Source organism: Xenopus laevis, chromosome 4S (genome assembly GCF_017654675.1).
Source record: "Xenopus laevis strain J_2021 chromosome 4S, Xenopus_laevis_v10.1, whole genome shotgun sequence".
In the NCBI taxonomy this organism is placed as follows: Eukaryota; Metazoa; Chordata; class Amphibia; order Anura; family Pipidae; genus Xenopus; species Xenopus laevis.
In genome coordinates, this window is record NC_054378.1 from 32,945,885 (window position 1) to 32,968,585 (window position 22,701).

The 22,701-nt window shown below is 37.8% G+C and overlaps 1 protein-coding gene across 5 annotated transcripts in view; it reads right to left on the minus strand.

The window, feature by feature from the left end:
• Positions 1-6,126: 6,126 nt before the first annotated feature.
• The window catches only part of gnao1.S (G protein subunit alpha o1 S homeolog), a 107,842-nt gene continuing 91,267 nt past the window's right edge, over positions 6,127-22,701 (minus strand). For 2 of the 5 annotated variants that reach the window (XM_041591223.1, XM_018259454.2), the window contains 2 exons: positions 11,241-11,394; positions 6,127-8,156 (listed from right to left, as the gene is read on the minus strand). In XM_041591223.1, coding sequence (XP_041447157.1) covers positions 7,969-8,156; positions 11,241-11,394 — 342 coding nt within the window. In that variant the 3' untranslated portion in view covers positions 6,127-7,968. 5 annotated transcript variants of the gene reach the window in all.

The following is a 22,701-nucleotide window of genomic DNA, read 5'->3' on the forward strand; positions in this document are numbered from 1 at the left end:
ACTATGCTGCCTCTGTAGGAGAATCTTTAGAGAGGTAAGTTGGGATTTTAAAGCCCTAGACCAGAAAATATGTCAGGTCCTGGAAATGGAGTAGCAGAAATGCAAAAATGTAGTGTCAGCCTTCCTGTCATGTGAGAAATATAAATGGTTTTATAAATTAGTATCCAACAGAATGGAATATTAAGGCATTGTACATGAAACTGAAGTTCTAAACATGTATAATACTTCAGCCCAGCTAATAATGCAATATATTTTATTTTGCATTATTTGCAGTGCATTTTATTTTTGCCTGAAAATAAAATGCACTGTATAAAGTGACTACTATCTAATCCGAGAAAGCTGTGCGGTGCATTTACTGTATGTTCCAACACAAGTGGCAATGTATTTAATTGTGACCTCTGGCCAATGCAACATGAAATTGGCACCGAGTTTGATTCCAACCTGGGCACAGTGTGCAAGAGTCTATGGGGCAGATTTACTAAGCTGCGAAGTGGCAAACGCTCGCCTCAATTCGCCATCGTTACCGCCCGCAGGGACTTCAGCAATTTACTAACAGGCACAGGCGCCAATTCGCTAGCGTAAGAGATAGACGCTTGTGCTCATTCACACAGGCGACAATTTGCTCTGGAGAATGGCCGTTACTCCACAAATTCACTAAAATGCGGATTTTACTGAACGTTACCTCTTTCGCCAGACTTGCCTTTGCCAGCTCAGACTAGGCGAAGTGCACTGGAGTGCATAGATCTTACTCAAACTTCTCTTACTTACATCATATTCTACATAGTAACATAGTAACATAGTAAGTAAGGTTGAAAAAAGACACATGTCCATTGAGTTCAACCTTTTTTTTTTTTTTTTGTTTATTAACTACCTATCTGCCAGTTGATCCAGAGGAAGGCAAAAAAAAACCATCTGAAGCCTCTCCAATTTGCCTTAGAGGGGGAAAAATTCCTTCCTGACTCCAAAATGGCAATCGGACTAGTCCCTGGATCAACTTGGACTATGAGCTATTTCCCATAACCCTGTATTCCCTTACTTGCTAAAAAGCCATCCAACCCCTTCTTAAAGCTATCTAATGTATCAGCCTGTACAACTGATTCAGGGAGAGAATTCCACATCTTCACAGCTCTCACTGTAAAAACCCCTTCCGAATATTTAGGCGGAACCTCTTTTCTTCTAATCGGAATGGGTGACCTCGTGTCAGCTGGAAAGACCTACTGGTAAATAAAGCATTAGAGAGATTATTATATGATCCCCTTATATATTTATACATAGTTATCACATCACCCCTTAAGCGCCTCTTCTCCAGCGTGAACATCCCCAATTTGGCCAGTCTTTCCTCATAGCTAAGATTTTCAATACCTTTTACCAGCTTAGTTGCCCTTCTCTGTACCCTCTCTAATACAATAATGTCCTGTTTTTCTTTAATGGAAAAATCATCAACGTTCAAAAAACACTGGCGTCTTTTCCTTTTTTCAGAGTGATAGCCTGCAAAGGTCCTTAAAAATCTTTTTTGGGTAACCGGTTTCCCCTATACATTTTCTAACATATGGAACATTAACTATACAGTGGGCTCATGTGTAGGGCAATATAACAACTCTATTGTCTTTATTAAGGTTCCCTGGACATGTATAATTAACAGTTAAAATGTAATGTATTTGCTGCAACATATAACATAAAGACACCCATTCAACTTTAAATTTCCCACCGTATGCAAATTAACGTTAGCGAACTTGCGCTAGGCAGAAATAAATAGCACATCTTTGCTTTGAATTGCTTGCATTGGCGAAGTAACGCTATCAAAAAGTTCAGTGCCCACGGCGAAAATCCGCATTGTCTGAATGATTTTTTACCTGGTGAAGTGTAGCGATGGGTGCGAAGTGGTCGCTGGGACTTTTTGCCGGTTAGTGAATCTGCCCCTATGAGATATATTTATCAAACAGTTTAGTTAGAGATCACCACTCTCCATTCATTTCTATGGGATTTTAAAGGCGTATTTATCAAAAGATGAGCTTTCACTTTAACCCTTTGATAAATACGCCTTTAAAAATCCCATAGAAATGAGTGGAGAGTTGCGCTATTTCACTCTAGCGGACTGTGGTGATCTCTAACTTCACGCTTTGATAAATATACCCCCATGTGTGTGGGTTTCCTCTGGGTACTCTCCTTTTTTTAGCCACACAACCATCAAAACACAAAATACACAGGATAATTGGCTCTTAAAGGACAAGGAAAGGCAAAAAAATAAAATCCCATTTTAACTTTCTTTAATGAAAAAGAAACCTATCTCCAATATACTTTAATTAAAAAATGTGTACTGTTTTTATAAGAAACCTGTATGCAGTGAAATTCTCCCTTCATTTACTGCTCTGGATAGGAATTGTCAGACGGTCCCTAACTGCTGAGCAAGGAAACAATCATACTTATGAACAGCAGTGGGAGCCCCCGCCTTACTTCCCAGCCATGCAGAACTCAAGCAGCTTTGTTTATGACGATCCCTAAGCAGCCCAGACCACACTGAGCATGTGCAGGGTCAGGCAAAGATGTTTAACAAAGTTACAAGATGACAGCCCCCTGTGGCCAACTTTGAAAGCATAAATCATTTGTTTGATTAGGCTTTGTGGTGCAGTAAGTTCATACTTATGTTTAGTATACAAAATACAGCATTTCTAGCCTTATTCTATTTTAGACTTTCCTTGTCCTTTAATGAAATTTGCCCTAGTGCATGTCTGTAATAGGGAACTTATGTAACATCCACTGGGACAGGGACTTGAACAAAATGAGCAAGGACATTGTTCATCATCCCTTAAAGGGATTGTTCACCTTTAAATTAACTTTTAGTATGATGTAGAGAGTGATATTCTGAGACGCTTTACAATTGGTTTTTCATGTTTTATTATTTGTGGTTTTTTAGTTATTTAGCTTTTTATTCAGCAGCTCTCCAATTTGCAATGTCAGCAAACTGGTTGCTAGGGTCCAAATTACCCTAGCAAATATACATTGATTTGAAAAAGTATATGGACTATTAATAAAGGAGGGTCTGAATAGAAAGACGAGTACTAAAAAGTAGCAATAACAATACATTTAGCCTTACAGAGCATTTGTTTTTTAGATCAGTGACCCCCATTTGAAAGCTGGAAAAGGTCATAAGAAGGCAAATAACTCACAAACTATACAAAATAAATAATGAAGACCAATTGTAAGTAGCTTAGAACTGGCCATTCTATAACATACTAAAAGTTAATTGAAAGGTGAACCACCCCTTTAACATTAGGGGCGGTGCATCACTCCTTATATTGTGACAGTATTCATTAAAAACATATAATATAGATAAAAATCCATCCCAATCTTGTAGGCATTAATGAACAATATATATATATATATATATATATATATATATATATATATATATATATATATATATATATATTTATTTTTTAAAAAGACCCATTTTAATGGAATGCCCTGCTGATCTGCTATGGTCCCTGTCCATGTTTCAAGTGCACATTCTATGCACAGTAGGAAGGACAGGCCCTACAGACACACAAGCAAAGACAGGCTTCAGGTCCCTATCAGGTCAGCCTAGCTTCTGATTGATTCCTATTATACAGGGCAGTCTACTGAGTTCCGCCAGCTCCCCTGCACAGCCTTTAAAATGAGGCAGCAGGAAGTGGAACGGATGGGCGGGATTATTAGGTTTCAGTAGAACTATTCAATAAAGTAACCAGAAACATAAATAATGAAAATGAGGGAAGCAAACTTGCTGCTAGATGGAGCTTTACATAAGTTACCAGTATATCAGACTTCTATCCAATTCAGAAAGTAGACAGGTAACAGTAGAGGAGTGGAATTCTCTGCTGCCAAGATTCTCCTCCATGTTTGAGATTTGACAAAATACTAATTCAGCAAAACCCAATAAAAACCTTCAATTTTATGGCACATAAAATAACTGGGCAACTCCAACAGATGTTTCTGTGCATAAGCAATAAAATAACGATTTTTTAAGGATGTATCTTGTTATTACAGCTTGCAGATTTTACTGGCAATGTCTTTTTTATTCTACAATAGTTTTGGTGAACTTTCAATGGAGAAATCGGATTTATAGGGTTTTTGTGTTCAGTCGTGATGCTTGTATATTGGATACGGTACTCGGTTTATTGAATTCTGTCACTGCATAAAGGAATTGGTTTTGCACTTTTATTAAATCAAGGAACCCATTTGCTATTTTTGATGTATTGTAAACACTTCTGTTTGGGGCATATAAGCATCACAACAAAATAAGAATTAGAGAGCTCATTTTTGAAGCAAGTCCCATGTGCAAAATTGGGCACAAAGGAGGAAATGTAATAAAATTATCAAAGAGAAAATCGATTCACACAAATAAGAATAAGGATTCAAATTTTTCAATGTAATATTCTTCATTAGACTGTTATTGCATAGCAAATTTTAATTGTGCATTGAACCAGGACCACAACTAGGGGTAGGCACAGTAGGCACGTGCCTAGGGTGCAAAGCTTGGGGGGCGCAGGGCATGTACCTTTCACTGCAGACCAGATTGGAGTAGGCAGCAGAGTCCTGCTCTTTGTGCTTGTTTGCGCACATACATGAGGGGAGGGGGCGTGTGTACGCGAGGGGGTTGATGTGGACGGTCTGCATTCATGTGTACGCACGGTGGAGAGGTGGCAACACGGCCTGGAGGGCCCCTGGCTCTGCTTTGAACACTTAAGAAATGCTTGAATGGCTCTATTACATACACTGCGCACTGGCACAAACTATAAAATTCCCAATCTTTGTTCCACTATTGGAAGTGGTTGCTAAACAGTTTCTGGGTTCATAAAGCTTCTGTATATATTTGTGTGTTACCGACTTTTATTACATTTCCCCCCAAAATTGGCCTTTTCTTGCCCTCACTGCAGCTTTTCTCCCCATCAGAACTTCATGTTAAAGGAGAAGGAAAGTCCTGTTATACTTGGGGGTGCTAAAAGTTTGCTCCAAGTGATTGCATTTACTTAACTGAAACCCCAGACCATTGCTCCTATCAGGAGAAAATTGCACCGGCCCAGGATTCTTTCATCGATCACCACAGAGCGATTGTATCCCAGCTTCTTCGTTCTTCTCTAGACTGCCCATGCACAGTAGAGTGAAAAGCTGAACTTTACAGAAAAAGACGGCTATTTCATTCTACTGCACACGCGTCTGCACTGGGTAAGTAAATACAATCACTTGGGGGTGACTAACTTTTGGAACACCCCAAGCAAAAAGACCTTTCCTTCTCCTTCAGTGTCGGACTAGGATGCCAGTGGCCCACCAGAAAACCTTAGACTGAGGGCCCACTTTACAAACTATTATTCCTCCTCTCCTCACTCAACCTCTTTATTCTCCTAGTCTTTTATCTCTACATACTATACTCTATTCTTCCATTATTAAGCCCCTTAAAGAAATACAGAAATGGTCATGAAATAGGCCAAATGTTAAGCAGCACAAGGGCCCACTGACACCTGGGCCCACCGGGAGTTTTCCTGGTATCCCGGTGGGCCAGTCCGACACTGTTCTCCTTTAATAGGGGGCACTGGCTAAATATAGTGCGCCACAACTTGTGCTATCAATGTGGCTGCAAATTATCATCCACACTCAAGTTCCTGCTGTTTTTTCTTGCTGCATTGTGTGTGAATGGCGTGGACTACATTGAGATCAAACCCGTGGTTTGCCTTTCCTGTATACCAAATAAGCAACCATGGTATCTGTGAAATGAATCTGGCTTGGATAGAGGGTCCATAGCTGTTGGTCTGGAAACACTGGTGACCTGTTGTTCTGGATTCTGGAGCAGGCTGATTTTACTTTTCCCTTATTATGAGCTAAAGAGAGGGTCCTGTTCTAATATTTGACTGAAGAGTCAGATCCAAAAATCCTGAAATCCTCTTGGCTGGCAATGGTGTACAGCTGCCTATTCCAGGCCTAGATACAGGTAAAATTTCAGAGGATAAAAAAAACCCCACACACTGACTGCAGTTGTACAATAAGCAACACAAGGGAACCAGCCATCTCACTGTGCCCAAAGGAAGCCAGTTATTTTTTCTTGAATAGTGACGCAAGTTGATAAAAAGCAGAATGTTGGAGACAGCTCTGTACAGACAAACATTCTCTTTATTAAGCTACACATGAGTTTCCATTGGTTACGAGAGTCGCTGGCAGCACCAAACTGAGCATTCGGCAATACAAAGAACACACTCCAGCTTCATTTCTCGCTCATTTATTGATTGATTTTTAAATTTTTTTTTCTTTAACATTTGTGACCGTTCTTCTTCAGTTTGCAAGTGAAATGGTGAAGAAGTACGAGTTCTAATCAAAGTAGAAATGGCAAAGGTTTGGTCATGAAAATTGTGGATTTAATGTAAACACTACATTCGATTAAATTAGTTTTTTTTTGTTTTGCTTTTTCATTTTTTTTTATTTTTTGATTTATTTTGTTTTTTTTTTTCTCAGCACAAACATCCCACATGAGAGGAAAACACCATTCACTATAAGATGGGAAGGAAAGGGAGGGGCGAGAAGCAGCACAAAGCATTCACTTAGGAAAAGTAAAACGAGATTGAAAGTAAAGAAGCCTATCAGTTTGGAAATACAGGAAATTCAGAGCAAAAAAATTGAAGAGGGGGAGTTATTTCAGCAGCTGGAGGTCAGTGAGAGCTGTGCTTTTTCTAAAAGAGTCCAAAGAGTGCATGGTACACAGTTCAGAGTATGGGAACCTAATCAGATCTGTACATTAAATATCTTGGAAAATCCTTTTTTTTTTTTTTTCATTCGAATAATTATTTTATTCCACTTAGGGCTTAAAAGTCCAACAGAAATAACCCCAATCAACCCCCCCCCCCCAAAAAAACAGATTTCTATAAACCCATTTCTTTGCTGGAGGCCATTTTTTGGCTTCTCTGGCAGTGATGGGGGTTGGAAAGGATAAAGGAGATGCTTCTTTACAGTTGGTGCAAGAAAATGGTAGTAGTAATAATAATAATAAGAATAAGGGAGGTGTCTTTAAGCTACAAGCACGTGGGGAAAAAAAGAACAGTTTTGTTTCTTCTAAATGTACAGACTTAGCTAAACCAGATTTACAGCATCCTATGCAGCCACTAATCCAGTGATAACGTTACACATCAACTTTAAGGAAGGCTGTGTTTTTACAAAGGCCAAAGGTCATGCTACCCGCAGATCATCAATTTGAGGGTCCGTTAAGTAGTGCAGAGTAAGAAGGGACAGCAGGGTATGAAACCCGCTAAAAACTGTAGACTGTGCCCCTGCTCTGCAGTTTGGGTTGGCACGGATACCTTTTTTCCCATAAAACAGGGACCCACTACGTTGTGTTGTTCAGACTAGCTGGGCCTCCCATAATCCCTCTCAGACCCTCTTACAGCAACAGCACCAACAAAAGCTGAGCACATTGTTCCGCGAGTCTCACAAACACTTCTACCTGGTTAGGAAATTGGAGGGGAATTTTTTTTTTTTTTTTTTTTTTTTAAGAGCTGAACAGAAGAGATAAACCTGAACATTGGTTTTGGATCCTGCTTGTGTGAAACAGATCACAACACACATATCTTAAAAGATTAAAATATATTATATTCCCTTTATCAAAGAAGTCCTACACTATCTTTCAGTCCTGGAAAGAACAGTCATGGGTTACACGAGTTCCAAAGATTCCAGCACTGAAAGTGTTAAGAAGATTAGGACCAAACGATAATCCTTTAAAATTAGGAAACTATTCTTTTGGATAAGGGCCGTCAGGAATCTATTCTGTTGACAGCTCTTTGAGACTAACTAAAAAGATTAGTTATATATATATATATATATATATATATATATATATATATATATATATATATATATATATATATATGTTTATTTTTGTTTTGCCTTCTGTTTACCAAGTTGCATTTTTTTTTATCGCCAGCAGATAGATTGCTAAACAGAGAAAAATCAGTACAAGCCGCAGCCTCTGAGGTTGTTGGCAATGATGATGTCAGTGACGGCGTCGAATACCACCTGGATGTTATTCGTATCTGTGGCGCAAGTCATGTGACAATAAATCTCCTTATTGGGAGAGCGGTTCTTGCTTTCAAATTGTGCTTGGATATAAGCAGCAGCATCTTCATAAGTGTTGGGACCTATTGGACAGAGAAGAGGAAAAAAAAAGATAAGAATTGTGAGACAATAAAAAGGAAAGAAGAAAGTCTACAGGTAAATAAAACTTGGCGAAGATCAATACAATTAAGCCACTAGCTGCTGTATCAGGCTTGGTGTAACTTTAGCAGTAAGATTTGCAGCCAAATCTTTCAGATCTTAATGTTTGGGGATGGGTAGGTTTCAAAATGTAATCTAATACACTATGTCAGACAGTACATGCTGCATTGGGGACATACAGTCATATGAAAAAGTTTGGGAACCCCCTCTCATCCTGCATAATAATTTACTCCACTTTCAATAAAAAAGATAACAGTGGTATGTCTTTTCATTTTCCAGGAACATACTGTACTGGGGGTGTTTTCTGAACAAAGATTTTTAGTAAAGCAGTATTTAATTGTATGGAGTTAAATCAAATGTGAAAAACTGGCTGTGGAAAAATTTGGGTACTCTTGTAATTTTGCTCACTGCACAATACGGATTACTGGCAACACCAAATTGGTTGGATTAGCTTGTTGAGCCTTGAACTTCATAGGCTGGTGTGTCCAATCATGAGAAAAGGTATTTAAGGTGGCCAATTGCAAGTTGTACTTCTGTTTGACTCTCCTCTGAAGAGTGACAGCATGGGATCCTAAAAGCAACTCTCCAAAGACTGTTCAATATCATGGTTTAGGGAAAGGCTACAAAAAGCTATCTTAGAGGTTTACACTGTCAGTTTCAACTGTTAGGAATGTAATCATAAAATGGAAGGCCACAGGCACAGTTGCTGTAAAACCCAGGTGTGGCAGGCCAGGAAAAATACAGGAATGTGAGAATGGTTACAGACAACTCAAAGATCACCTCCAAAGACCTGCAAGAACATCTTGCTGCAGATGGTGTATCTGTACATAGTTCTACAATTCAGCGCAATTTGCACAAAGAACATCTGTATGGCAGGGTGATGAGAAAGAAGCCATTTCTGCACTCACGCCACAAATAGTCGTCTGTTGTATGCAAAAGCTCATTTAGACAAGCCACAGTTAGACCAAAGTGCTTTGGACTGATGAGACAAAAATTTAGTTATTTGCATGGAGGAAGAACACCACCACATTCCAAGAAAAACACCTGCTACCTTCTATCAAATTTGGTGGTTCCATCATGCTGTGGGGCTGTGTGGCTACTTCAGGGATACAAAGATACTATCATTGAGTCATTTCAATCAGTGTAATCAGATGTATAGATGTAGAAATATAAATACATTTATATCAAGGACTTATCTCTTGATGTTAATATAGCATTCATGCACTTTTCTACACAACCAACTAAATGAGCTCATGAGGATATATTTTCTCTTTAGAAATCTCTATATGGATGTATACTGTATGTGTGTGGCATTACATGGGCAGGGGTCTTGCTGCTTCCTTTAATCACCACTGGTTTCTGAATGGAACAACAATATTTTATGAACCCCTTATGTATCACTCTTGCAAGGCATTTGAGAAGGAAGACAGAATGCTCAGGATCACTCGACTCAAAGTGAATGTTATAGATCTGTACATGGTGTGGAAAAACAAACAATATTCAGAAAAGTATGCCATGAAGATACCCATTTCTGGCCCAATTTTCTGGCCATACCTTGAACCATATCCTCTGGGCTGGTAGGACAAGCCTTCCCTGACTACTAGTCATTAAATAATAACCCAACAGGAGAACTGAAGGTGGGTATAAGAAAGCTCGTTCCAAGGTATCCAAATAGAAAGGGCAATCTAAGAGTGGAGTCAGTCACACCTTCACAAGGTGGAAAAAAAGCAGAATAATCCAGGTATGGGAACTGTCATCCAGACAAGGGATCTTTCTGTAATTTGGATCACCTTAAATCTATTTTAAAAAAATCGAAGCATTAAATAAACCCAATAGGGCTATTTTGTAGACAATAAGGGTAAAGTATCTAAAGTTCAATTAGAATGTACTGTTTTATTATTACAAATAAAAAGGAAATTATTTTTAAAAATATGAATGGAGTCTACAGGAGAAGGCTTTCCCGTAATTCAGAGCTTTCTGGATAACTGTAATACCGGTAATGTATTTGCCTCTTAATATTTTTATTATACAAATACAAAATGAAAGTATAGTGGCACTAAAAAGCCCTAATCTCAATCCAAGTGTCAACTGACTAACCTTTATAACATGGAAAAAATATACCTTAAAGAATGGGCCAGACTGGGTGGGGGGGGGGAAGAAAAATTATACAAAATTTAATTTAAATAACCTTTATGCATGAATAAATGGAAATGGATTCACTTAAGACCAATTCTTACTGCTTCCATCCAGTAAAACATATAAATCAATCGCAAGAGTTGTCAAACGTCAAACGCAGTATAATTCTGCAAATTCAAGTGCAAGACACTTGAAAAAGAATAGTCACTCATAACATGTAGTGTGGAAATAAATGCACCATGAATTTGCAGAATTATACTGCATTTGACGTTTGACAACTCTTGCGATTGGCATAAATAAAAATATCTAGCACCTTTTCAGTGCAAAACTTGTTGTGCGCACATTTTAATTCCAGGTTGTAACACAACAAGAGCATGAAACAGGGGCAAATCTATATATAGGCACCTAAGGGCTTGTGCCAAGACGCCAACTTTTGGGGGTGGCCCTCTGGTGCCTAAATAACTAAAAAAATGAAAAGCTAATTAAAAAATGTCCCAGTCACCTCTGGGGGAAATAGGGGTGCAGGCCTCGGAGCATAACAGGGCAGAAGTGATAAATGAGAAGTGATGTCACCACATCAGTGTGACGTTACGCTGGGGTCGCTGTAAGGCCCAGTGGCTAGGGTAGCACCACACCTGAATACAGCCCTGGGATGAATACATATGCATGGTACTGCATCCCAGATTTTTTCTAAAGGGCCACTATACCTTCAAATCTTCTAGCAGAATTGCACTTGATATTGGGTTAGACCTATGCTAGCACAGCTTTATCCTATGTATGGGAAATACACTTTGTTTTAACACTCATAGTAGTCAGATTAGGACACTCAGAGCCCCATGAGCTGTAATGTGGAAAGCCATATGCTTTGTTACCTGTGTACTCTGGAAAGCAAATGGACAGAGGCGATTTCTTGATCTTCTCAGCAAACAGGTCCTTCTTGTTGAGGAAGAGAATGATTGATGTGTCAATGAAGAACTTGTTGTTACAGATGGAGTCAAAGAGCATAAGAGACTCGTGCATCCGGTTCTACATCGAGCAGACAGGAGAGAGAAGAGGTGGAAGACAGAAGAAAGGAGAAAAGAAGTTAGGCTAAGGAGATAGGAATGGATACCAGTGTAAAAACAAAGGGAAAAAGAAACAAATATTAGATTCTAAATGCTTCTACAAATATTGCCATTCCTAATAGAGCAGAATGGAAACCTGTATATGTTTAATAAGGTATCCACAAAACGAAATAGTATTTATTATTCACTGTAAAAGAATGGGTAACACAACACAATCATTTGAAAGAAAATGTTATTCTACTTAAGTTTTGAAATCGTTACTTGTTTTGCTTTGCATTGTTGAGAATATTGTAGAGAATATTAATAGCAATGGCTCTACCTGCTGCCAATTACTAGATTGGGAATCCAGACAGAGTTCCAACAGACTGAATTAAACAACATATTGGATAAAAAGTTTGCATCAGATCTAGTAACCCATAGCAACCAATCAATAGACTTAAAGGATTGAGAGAATACAAGGGAAAATACAAGGCTTCATTTTTATTGTTCTGATGGTTGCAGCTCAGCAATGCCCCATGCACATGGCTGACATAATACATCAGTAGATACAATTTTCAAACTCACATGAATATCGTCTGTGATTGACCCGCAGGTTTACTGCTGGTTGGCTGGGTTTGGATTGAAGTCTGGCCAACAACTGCAGGTTAGGGTTGAATGCGGGTCAGACTTGGGAAGTTCAAAGACCCAAAATGCACACACAGAAATGGAGTACAGAGCAAGAGACGACATAGTTTGGAAAACTCAATAAAAATGTTGAAAAGACAAAAAAATAATTTTTCCCTGGACCACAAAAATCGAGGATCCACGGTTTCCCCTGCCATTTTGGAGAGTTTGAATTTACTAAAATTAAATGGTCTGGTATTTTGGAGCTTGTGATGTGCAATACACAGCTTGCACTGCGCAGGGGAGTGCCTTAGTGGTAGAAGATTCCTTAACTAATTCACAGTAGTGGATTCTTTAAGTCCTCTACTAGCTCATCCATGCAAAATGACTATTTCTCACCCTAACTATTAAGTATATACTCATCATTTACATTGTAGCTGGGAAAAAATTCTCATAAAGCTTTTTAAATGATTTCGACCTAACTTCTTGATGAACCAAACAAATCTAAATGATGGGAAACTAGAGTATCCCAAGGGATGCTTGCATACCACTCACAACCTGCCCATCATTAATGAAGCACTGTCACGTGCAGGCAATACTGTATTCATGGGAGTAGGGTTGGTGCAAAAAAACATGGCCAAAGATACTTTGATTATTATTGTTGTTGTGCTGTACTTGATTATTTTCATTTCTATAGGTAAAGCACCTGTTATCCAGAATGCTCAGGATCTGCGGTTTTCCGGATAATGGTAATTTCCGTATTTTGGATCTACTGAAAAATCATGTAAACGTTGAACTCAATAGGCTGGTTTTAATTCCAAGGATTAATTTTATGTTAGTTTGGATCAAGTACAAGCTACTGTTTTATTATTACAGAGAAAAGGAAATCATTTTTAAAAATTGGGATTATTTGGATAAAATGTGAGACGGCCTTTCCGTAATTCGAAACTTTCTGAATAACGGGTTTCCCGGTAAAATGTTCGCATACCTGAATGCAATTTTATTTGTTCAGTACCTGAAATGTGTGAGATACTAAATGTACATATACAACATACACGAGGGACCTTTAGAAAACCAGTATACCCCCAATTACATCAAATCTAATGACGAATAATTAAAAAAAAAAGACTATTCACAAGATTAAAGATATGCCAAATAGACAATAGACATTCAAAATATGACACATATATACCTGCCAAAAATAAAAGACCACCTAAGGTTCATCAACCCCAAACCAACACTCCCAGACCCGAACAGCAGGTATATTCCCAGAGCTGATGACATAAAGCATACAATCACTTGTAGCTTTAGCGCAGGCAGCAAGACCAATAACTGAAGGAAATGATCTGCTATAATTGGATTTTTTTTTTTTAAATTGCAGCCATTCTTTATTATGCAGTTGGTGCGTAACACATTGTACCTATATAAACACACTGTACAATTATTAATAAAATGGATTGAGTTTATACTCAACATAAATTAGACTCTATCAACGTTAAAACACTATCTGTTTTGATTCTCTATATTATGTAGACGAACTTCATATTCAGGTGTGTTCTAGAAAAAGATTACTTTGGTTATTTAAAAGCTAAGCATTTTGTTATGTAGATTTACCATCATAATTTATGATACATTCTTTTATATATATATATATATATATATATATATATATATATATATATATATATATATATATATATATATATATATATATACACATTTTAAAAAATGACTGTTCATTCTTAAAGGGACGGTAACACCAAAACAATAAAATGAGTGTATATACATTTACATGTAATGTTATCCTGCATGTGTACAAAAATTGTGTGCTTGCGTCAGAATCTATAATAGTTTATATAAATAAGCTACTTTGTAGCCATGGAGAATGCTATCCAGTAGGCCTATAGTGCCCAAGCAGAGCAGATAACAGAGGAGCTTTTTAGTATAAATTTGTTTAGCAGCTATGTGGAGATAAACAGGAAAGTCATCCATTGCTCTCTACTACTACATACTATTCTTACACAAAATAAGACTCCTGCGGATGCTGGACAGGCCGATACAATTTATAAATGTATAATTTCCCTTTCTGATGTTACTGACCCTTTAAGTGGACAAATACTTATTGAGAAAAAAAATAAAATAAAGAAAATACCAGCTTCTTGTGAAAAATACTGCAAGCAACTGACATACTCTGGAATTGGTGTAGTTCAGACAACAGCAAATCAATGCTGAATTAAGGTGGACCAAGTTCACTCTCAGATTTCGGGTCCCATTCAAAAAAACAAAAAGTTTACACTGATCTGATATATGGAAATTGCTCCCCCCCATGACATTTTTCCAAGTTGTAAGTAAAGCACAATATAGTTCCATATGACGTAGACATAATATGTTTCCATTAATACAACTTTATATTATTGGCAACTAAAGAATAGATATTTGTTATTTTAGATGAGGACTGATGATGTGTTACCTCTATCAACCAAAATTACAAAAAAAAAAAAAAGGAATTGCTCAAACCTCAAGTCGATTCCACCACACCCCCACTTCCCCTTTTTGCATCGGAGCAGGTCAGCTACTAGTATTTATAGAGGTAATTGCACTCTCTGCACTAGAAGAGCCAAAATTCTGATTTAAATTCTGAATTTTGGCTATTTAGATTATCAGGAGTGGTAAGTTGCAAGGCGCTGCGGCCTGAGATGAGTTTTTCAACTCACTTCATGGCAGTGGTGCCCCTGCGTGTAAAACAATATGAGGCATTTAGAACACTGAGGTGAAAATAAAATTATTTACAATATTGCTGGTATGTAAAAGCCAAACAATTCTTTCAGCTGTATCTGCTCATTTACCGCCTAGCTATGGTGCCCTGCATCAGGGCTGGATATCAATATCTAATTGCTGTCAGAGTGACCCACATTGTTAGGTTATCTGGTGGAGCCCTAGGAGGCCCATATATATTTATATATTTATTTAAGCTGCATCAGCTGCAAAGTCAAGAGAATAAATTATCCTTAGTACTATGCATCCATGTATGGCAGTCTACCATTTATGCACCTAAGAACATGCACATCCATAAGGATGGAAAAAGTGGTGGGTGACATGCAGGGGGTGACCCATACAAACAGGTTCAAAAATAACTTCAAGTAAAAAATGTGCACCCTGAAAATTTTTTCATAAATTCTATATAAAGACCATAGTGTGCCAATAACTCTTTGGAGGTCAGAATATTGCCCATGGGTGGCATTTTTTTAAGCAAGCTGGGTTCCATGAATGTTTGTTTCAAATATGAAGGTGTGTGCAGAAGCCAATGGAGAGTGAGAGAAGTCAACATTTATCAAGGCTAATCTAATTTTATACACTATTGAAGCATGTAATGCTACATTTACGCAGCTTTAACAAAGAAACCATACGTTGGAGGGAAATCGCATTACTTATTTTATAAAACAAGTAATAAATGTTTTCCCCTTCCCACCCATAATTTGCATACGGAAATTATGATTTGAATTTGGTTCGGTATTCGGCAGAATCTTTCACAAAGGATTCGGCCAAATCCAATATATTGGATTCGGTGCATCCCTACTTTTAATCAGGAATTCCATTCTAGCAAAGTGTTGCATTAAATACAAGAGAAAATATATTATTTAGAAGTAGGGTCTATGTTGAAATAACCTGCAGTCTGTCTGACACAACCCAACCAATCCCAACAATGAGCAGCACTGTACAGAGACATCAATTACACAATCCTAACTAACAATCACACCCATGGGGAAAGCCTCCGCTGATACAGCATAAGATGCCCTGTGCCACAATAAATTAATTCCTATTTAAGGGGAAATTACTGAAATAAAAACCAAAGTAGATTTTACTTTGTGGCTACACTGCACATCACTATTCAGAACTTTAGAAGTGGCAAAGATTTCTCCACAGATTAACTGAAGAGCAGGTGGGGCACTTGGAGGGAATGGTACTCTGCATATTATGCGCTGTAAGATGTAGAAAAAGACACCTTGACCCTTTTTGTGCTTGTGAATTTATTGTGCTTGCCACTTGCTGGCTAAGTTTTAATATCTGGACCATATATATGAAGCTAGTATAAGTAGCACACAGTGACAAATGCTAGGAGATTACTAATTCTGCTACTAAAAAATATAAAGATACTAGAAAGAAAGTAAAAAACATCAATAGTTATATTTGTATATACTTAACTGCATTATGGCAAGTGAACATAAAACGTGGCTTTCAGATATATTATTATCCAGTATTATCCCTATAGATGACAGCTGTGTGACAAGAGATAATGACCGTGCTGCTCATGAATTTTTTCTTCATTAGGCTTTCTCCAATAAGCAGAGATGGTGGTTTCATGCCCTCAAGGATATCATGAAACAGTTAAAAAAAATTCACACTAAAATTTGGCAGGTATTATGTGAAATAAGGTAATTACAATGTCAGGAATGGATCTCTGATGACATGGAGTTAGGTGGCATTTCAGAATGAAGCATTTAACAACTATCTTATACAGTACATCTTTAACTACTGTTGCAATAAGAAGGCGTATGTGTTCTTTCTGCCCAATGCTAAAGGCAGCCATGGGTCGACCCCATAAAGTATCTGATAGACTGATCTGTAGGCCAAATGGATTGGTAGATATGGTGCATGGGCAGATGACATTTTCTAACCTGCCAAATCAATAAACCAACCAATATCCATAATACAGTCCATGGATATTAGTCGCCATAGCTAGTCAACGACACACACACAATTTTGTACAATTTTACCACCATGTGTATGGCCACCTGTAGCCTGAGAAATGGTTTGACCATTAACCCAATAATAACCTTAGTGAGTAGAGTGGTTAGTGGTAGAAAACAGGTTACTATTCATACCAACCAGGTATCTAAGCAATCATATTTTAGCCTAACACTACCTCAGCTACATGGAAAGGTTTAAGTTATTTTGGCACTTTGACCGATTACTGGAAAGAATTTCCTTAAGTACAGCGGCTTTAGAAACCGTATTTAAAAAAGAAGATTCAGTAGCAGTGAGATGTTTTATAGTTGGAATAAACTATAATCCACCTTCCAGCAGGGTACTATTTCAGGAATCAAGGTTAACCCTTCAAGATCTTTACATGTAGAGCTTGAGAGACATCTCTCAGGACAATCTGAGCCTTACAGCAAGAAGTGTCACTCAACTATTTCACATACAGGTCAACCATGATTTCTGCTATGAAGAATTTCTCTAGATATAAGAGAAAGATGCAACGGGTATGAAAAGGCGTGTTGGCACATGCAGTGTAAAAAAGCTGACCGGGGCTGGGATTCATTATAACCATAAGGATTAATAGGGGAAAAAAAACAAAACAAGTCTGGCTGTGTCTGGGTAAAAAGACTCCTCCTGTCGCTCCTTTGCCTTCATTATCCTGCTTCTTAAAGCCTGCCGCTTAGTAAAGGCCACAACCCCGCAGATTATAGGCAATGATGACATCTGTAACAGCATCAAACACAAACTGGATGTTCTGAGTATCAGTAGCGCAGGTGATATGGGTATAAATCTCCTTGTTCTCAGACTTGTTTCGGCTCTCATACTGATGCTGTGTGTGCGCTACGGCTTCGGTAAATGAGTTGGGACCTGAAGCAGGAGAGCAAGGAATGAGAGATGAACAGAGAGATCATTTGTATTTGAGTGTGTTTGTGTTTATAGGGTTCAGCATTTGGCAAAATGGGTTTACTACAAAAGGAGTCACAACTGTGTGTATGTGTAGCTGTGCTTGGTGGAATACACACATGCACAGGTTCATATTTGCGCACATGTATGTTCTTTGCATGCTTGAAACATTGATATCACTGTTTTACTAAATGAAATATTTTTACACAAGTGAGAAATATAGTATGTGTAATATATTATTAATATTAAGAAGATATAGACATATGACTACATACACACATATATAAATGTACACGTGTGTGCTTGTGTTTTTTCACTCCTGTAGGAATGTCCAAGCTGACTGGCACATTCGCCCAGCAATACTGCAGAGTACCTATTCTAGCAAGAGATGGCTTCTGCATGTGTGGGTGTACCTGTGTATTCCGGAAAGCAGATAGTAAGAGGAGAGCTCTTGATTTTCTCTTGGAAGATATCCTTCTTATTCAGGAACAGAATGATGGATGTGTCAGTGAACCACTTGTTGTTACAGATGGAGTCAAAAAGTTTGAGGGATTCATGCATCCGGTTCTGTAATCAAAAACAAGAACCGCATATCAAACAAGCCCAAAAGCTTCACCCTCTGCACAAATGGGTTTTAGATATAAGCAGTTCTGTACTAGTTATAGTACTGTACTCTATATACAGTACTGGTTATAGTATAGTTCTTTACTGGTACAGTAAACTCAGCACTGACTGCCGTGTTTACTATCCTCCAAATTTTACTCCTCATAATCTCTATTAGATAGGGTCTACTTGCAGTCTTTCTTCTTCCAAACACTGGACATGCTAAATTCTGTTCTCACCCTGTATAACATATATACATCGCTTGCTGGTCTTCATTCTCTTGCACACTATGTGGAATTACTGATTATTATTACTTATTTTATTACTTATTAAGTAAAAATATCTTTGCAATACTAAAAATTTGATAACAGCAAGAAATGGGTTCCTATTGGAGGATACATGAATGGATCATGCACTATGCTTGGACTCCTTTAACTTTCCTATGCGACAAGAGGGGCATGCAATTTTGTAGCTACTTTATGTTAGATTAATTCATGACAGGCAAGGCCCTGTACATTAATGCAGAGTTGGAAGCTTGCAGAATACCTGTGACCTGTTATAGATCTTGCATAATTAGATTTTTTTGGTAAGTGTAGTGAGGATTTGAGCCACAATTCATGCTTGATCAAAGAAAGTTAGGACATTTCAGATTACAAATGTTAGAATCATGCAGAAAAAACAACACAATGGAAACGGATTCTGGAATCCACATATTGTATCAGTGGATAAAAGGCAAATTGATCATGGCAATATCTCCAAACAGGTCACGCATCCCTGTTGCTTCCAACTCTTGTCAGTGTTAAAATAAAGCTTCATACCTGCCGAAACTGAAGGGGTTCTCAATATGTGCTGGATATGTGGTCGTTATTAGAAAGGGTCGGACGGTAGAGAAAGTAAAGGTTTGAAGTGCTGAAGTGCAGAGATGTTTGGAGAGAGAGGGTTTTGCAGACACTTTCCCAGCAGGACCATGAGAGCAGAAAGCAAGTGAACACAAGAACGAAGCACACCACAGAGTCAACCGGTTAACAGCAGGCAAAAGGTCACACACCGTGTCTGGTTACAGCTTGAGGTTAGAGCCGAAAAACCTGGCGAGAAGAAGGTACCTGCACGCCATTGCCAGATTGAAACACAAAACTTGGCAAATGAAAGAAATGCAGGCCAGTGGTTCAAGGGGTTAAACAAAGCAAGAGTATTAAAAAGGAAGGAAAAGTGCAAAGTAGTTGTGTGCCCAAATCGTGTTATGCTTACAGATTAAGAGGACCTTCACAAGACACCGCATAGTGAAAATACAGAAATACAAGAGAGCTCATTCCCCTTTATCAAGCCTCTCACAGGCTCAAAAGGAGTGTTGCAACTCTCTCACACTTCAAGCAAGGGTATAGCTTGTATTCACCGACCAGCAACGGATGACAGATGCCCTCCAATATCTAACAGACCCGATACAGAAAAGCGAAGAGAGCTCATTCACGTTACAAGACATTCACAAGTTTATTATTACTTTAAAATTTGGAATTTTGATTACAAAAATCATTAAAAAAGAAAATGCACTTTACAAATAACCTAATTTTATCAGATATTTGCACCAACAGTTTTGTTTATATAACCATCAGTTACCAGGCCCAAGAATCATATCATGTTGTATCTGTAGGCCCAGCTGTGCCAGTGTGTCATGTGGCAATTTGATTTATGTTTGCAACCACCCATGGCATAACTGACATTTGCCTGATATGAACTTACAGGAAGGAAACACTTTGCTAAACACGAGTGAACTACCGACAGTAAGCATACCACTGCCTTTGTGTAGCATATTTCTATTGATTATTTGTATGTTCCCCAGATGAAGCACACGAGTCAGGCATTGCCCCTGCAGCAGATGTAGATATGAAATTATTTACATAAAATCTTTGTGGTACCCTTGATATAAATCACTACTTAAAAGCCACAGTTGTTCCAGTTTATTGAGATTTTTATAAAGAAAAGATATATAAACAAATGAAGGAATGTGCCCTTAGGATAAGGTTAAATATGGAATTAAAGTAATTTCTCAGCTGGGACTGTTGGGGTCAGATAGTATAATGGGGAAGAACAGCTTGGCCTGTGCTGTTAGAAAAAAGGAATCTATAAACTGGAGTTAATTCATTGTGGTAGCAGTGGAGTATTTGGTGTAGGAATTTCCACTCATAATAGAGGCAGTATATCAGGCAAGTGTTATATTTAGTAGATGATTAAGTGCACTGGAGTAGCATCACCAGGACTGGCACATCATATAGAATGATGTATTAAGTAGATGAGAGGTATAGGACTGGTTGGGCTTTCTAATTAGGAGCTGACAGAAGATAGTGTGAGAAATTGATTTAAGTGGTAACATGCAGCAATTTTAAGTGATGACTGACTGGCAGATCTAGACCCTGTATACTAAAAGGAAAAAAGGAAATCTGGATAATCTGCAGAGCCCGTGTATATCAGGGAAAAATACATCCTCTCTGCACTGCTTGATAAATAAATGACAAGAAAATGAACACATTTTATGTAGAATTGGCAGCACATTTTCAAGACAAGGGCCATTTATTCGGCTTTTGATAAAGCCCCAGCATAAAATTCCCACTTTTTCAATAAGCAGCATAACACATGACCTTAACACAACTGAACAAACAACAAAATGTGCAGCAAAGACTGGTTGCTACTGGCAACTGCATTTATGAAGTCTTGCACCTATAGGGCTGATATACGAGCATTAATAATAACACCGCCAATCAGGTCTTTGCTTTAATTCATTGTCAGCACTTGATTTGTTGCAATTGTAAACAGCTTTTTGTGTGTGTTTTCTATAGATCTATAGCCAATCAGCAAGGAGCATTTACAGTTCACCTTGTAAAAGCAAAAATCTTACTGCTTGCTATGGGTTACCGCATCTGGACGATTTTCTCGCTAATTTCACTTACCCTATTTCTGTTTCTTTGTCTTAGAATACACTGTTAGTATAACCAGGAAAACCAAGTTCAGGATTTCTCCATTTGTTTTTAATTATAAATGAATTGAAAATTTAACCTACAGCTAGACCGTGAACACTGAATCTGGGCGGCCCTAAATTCAGACAATATGATTATGGAAAGCACAGAATTCTGAAATGCTGCACCTCGGTACTAAATGGTAACAGAGTGATTTGGTTACGCTGGGTCAGTGAATTTTGGATTGCATCATACTGTACATATAGGCAGTATTCTGACACAGTTGTAGCTTTTCCCTATACAATGTATATTCTGTTTTGAATGTTGCCATTCCAATTTTGACATTGTTTGTGTATTCCACATTTACCCCTGTTAGAAGGATGCCAACAAACTGATTTAATAGAATGGTTCTGAGCTGAGATTACAGTGAGGACTGCACGTATTGCTTACTATGCTTTTATATGTGTATATTGTTGTGGGGTGAGGGATTCAGCATGACTTGGAGCCATCTGCAGGCAAAGAAGAACTGAACACCTAAAATGGAAGCATCTTCATTCTGTCACTGGAGCGCTGTGGCAGAATTGCTACATTACTGTATGCATTTTATCAAAGCAAGCCATTTGACAGATGGACAATTTATTGTTATTTGTATTACGATTAATGCTGTCTATGTATGGCAAAAATAATGCCATCCCTGTAAGTAGGTTTTGTTTACTCCAAGATACATCCTATGTTCTCTGCATCATCTTGAGAGTTTATTGAATGGCATCTTGTAAGACAGGACTAGAATAAATATGTTAAATGTAAGTACTGGTTAGAATATGTAAAAGATATAAGTACACACACCATATTAATATTTTTAACAGCTTTAAAGTATTAGTAAGAAATTGTATCATATGTGTATAATGCATTTCTATTTGAGATGCACCAAATCCAGGATTCTGTTTGAGTTTCCACCTAATCCCAGGACTTTTTCTAGGCATTCGCTAAATACTTAAGAGCTTAGCACAAACTGAATCTTAAAGTCATGCGACCTTAAGGCATCAGATAGCCAAAAGGGGATACATATATTTAAATTATGCGATTTGTGGGATATTGGTCAACTCTGAATAAACAAGTTATGGGGGAATGTAATAAAAATCAGTAATGGACAAAATATTTGCAATGCAAAAAGTTATGCCTTTGTGCAAACAAATTTTCCTTTGTGTGACTTTAATAAAGCTTTTGTGAACCAGGAACCACTTCTGAAGGTTTGCGAATTATATAGTTTCCGACAGTGTGCAGTGAATGTAATAAAACTTCTTACTGAAAAAGTTATGTTTGCTCCAAAAGATTATGTCAAGCACTTCTTAAAAGTGGGCAATGCACAATTAAAATTCGCAGTGCAATAAAATTTCAATAAAGAATATTACATTGCGAAATGCAAATCTTTATTCTTATTTGAGCAAATT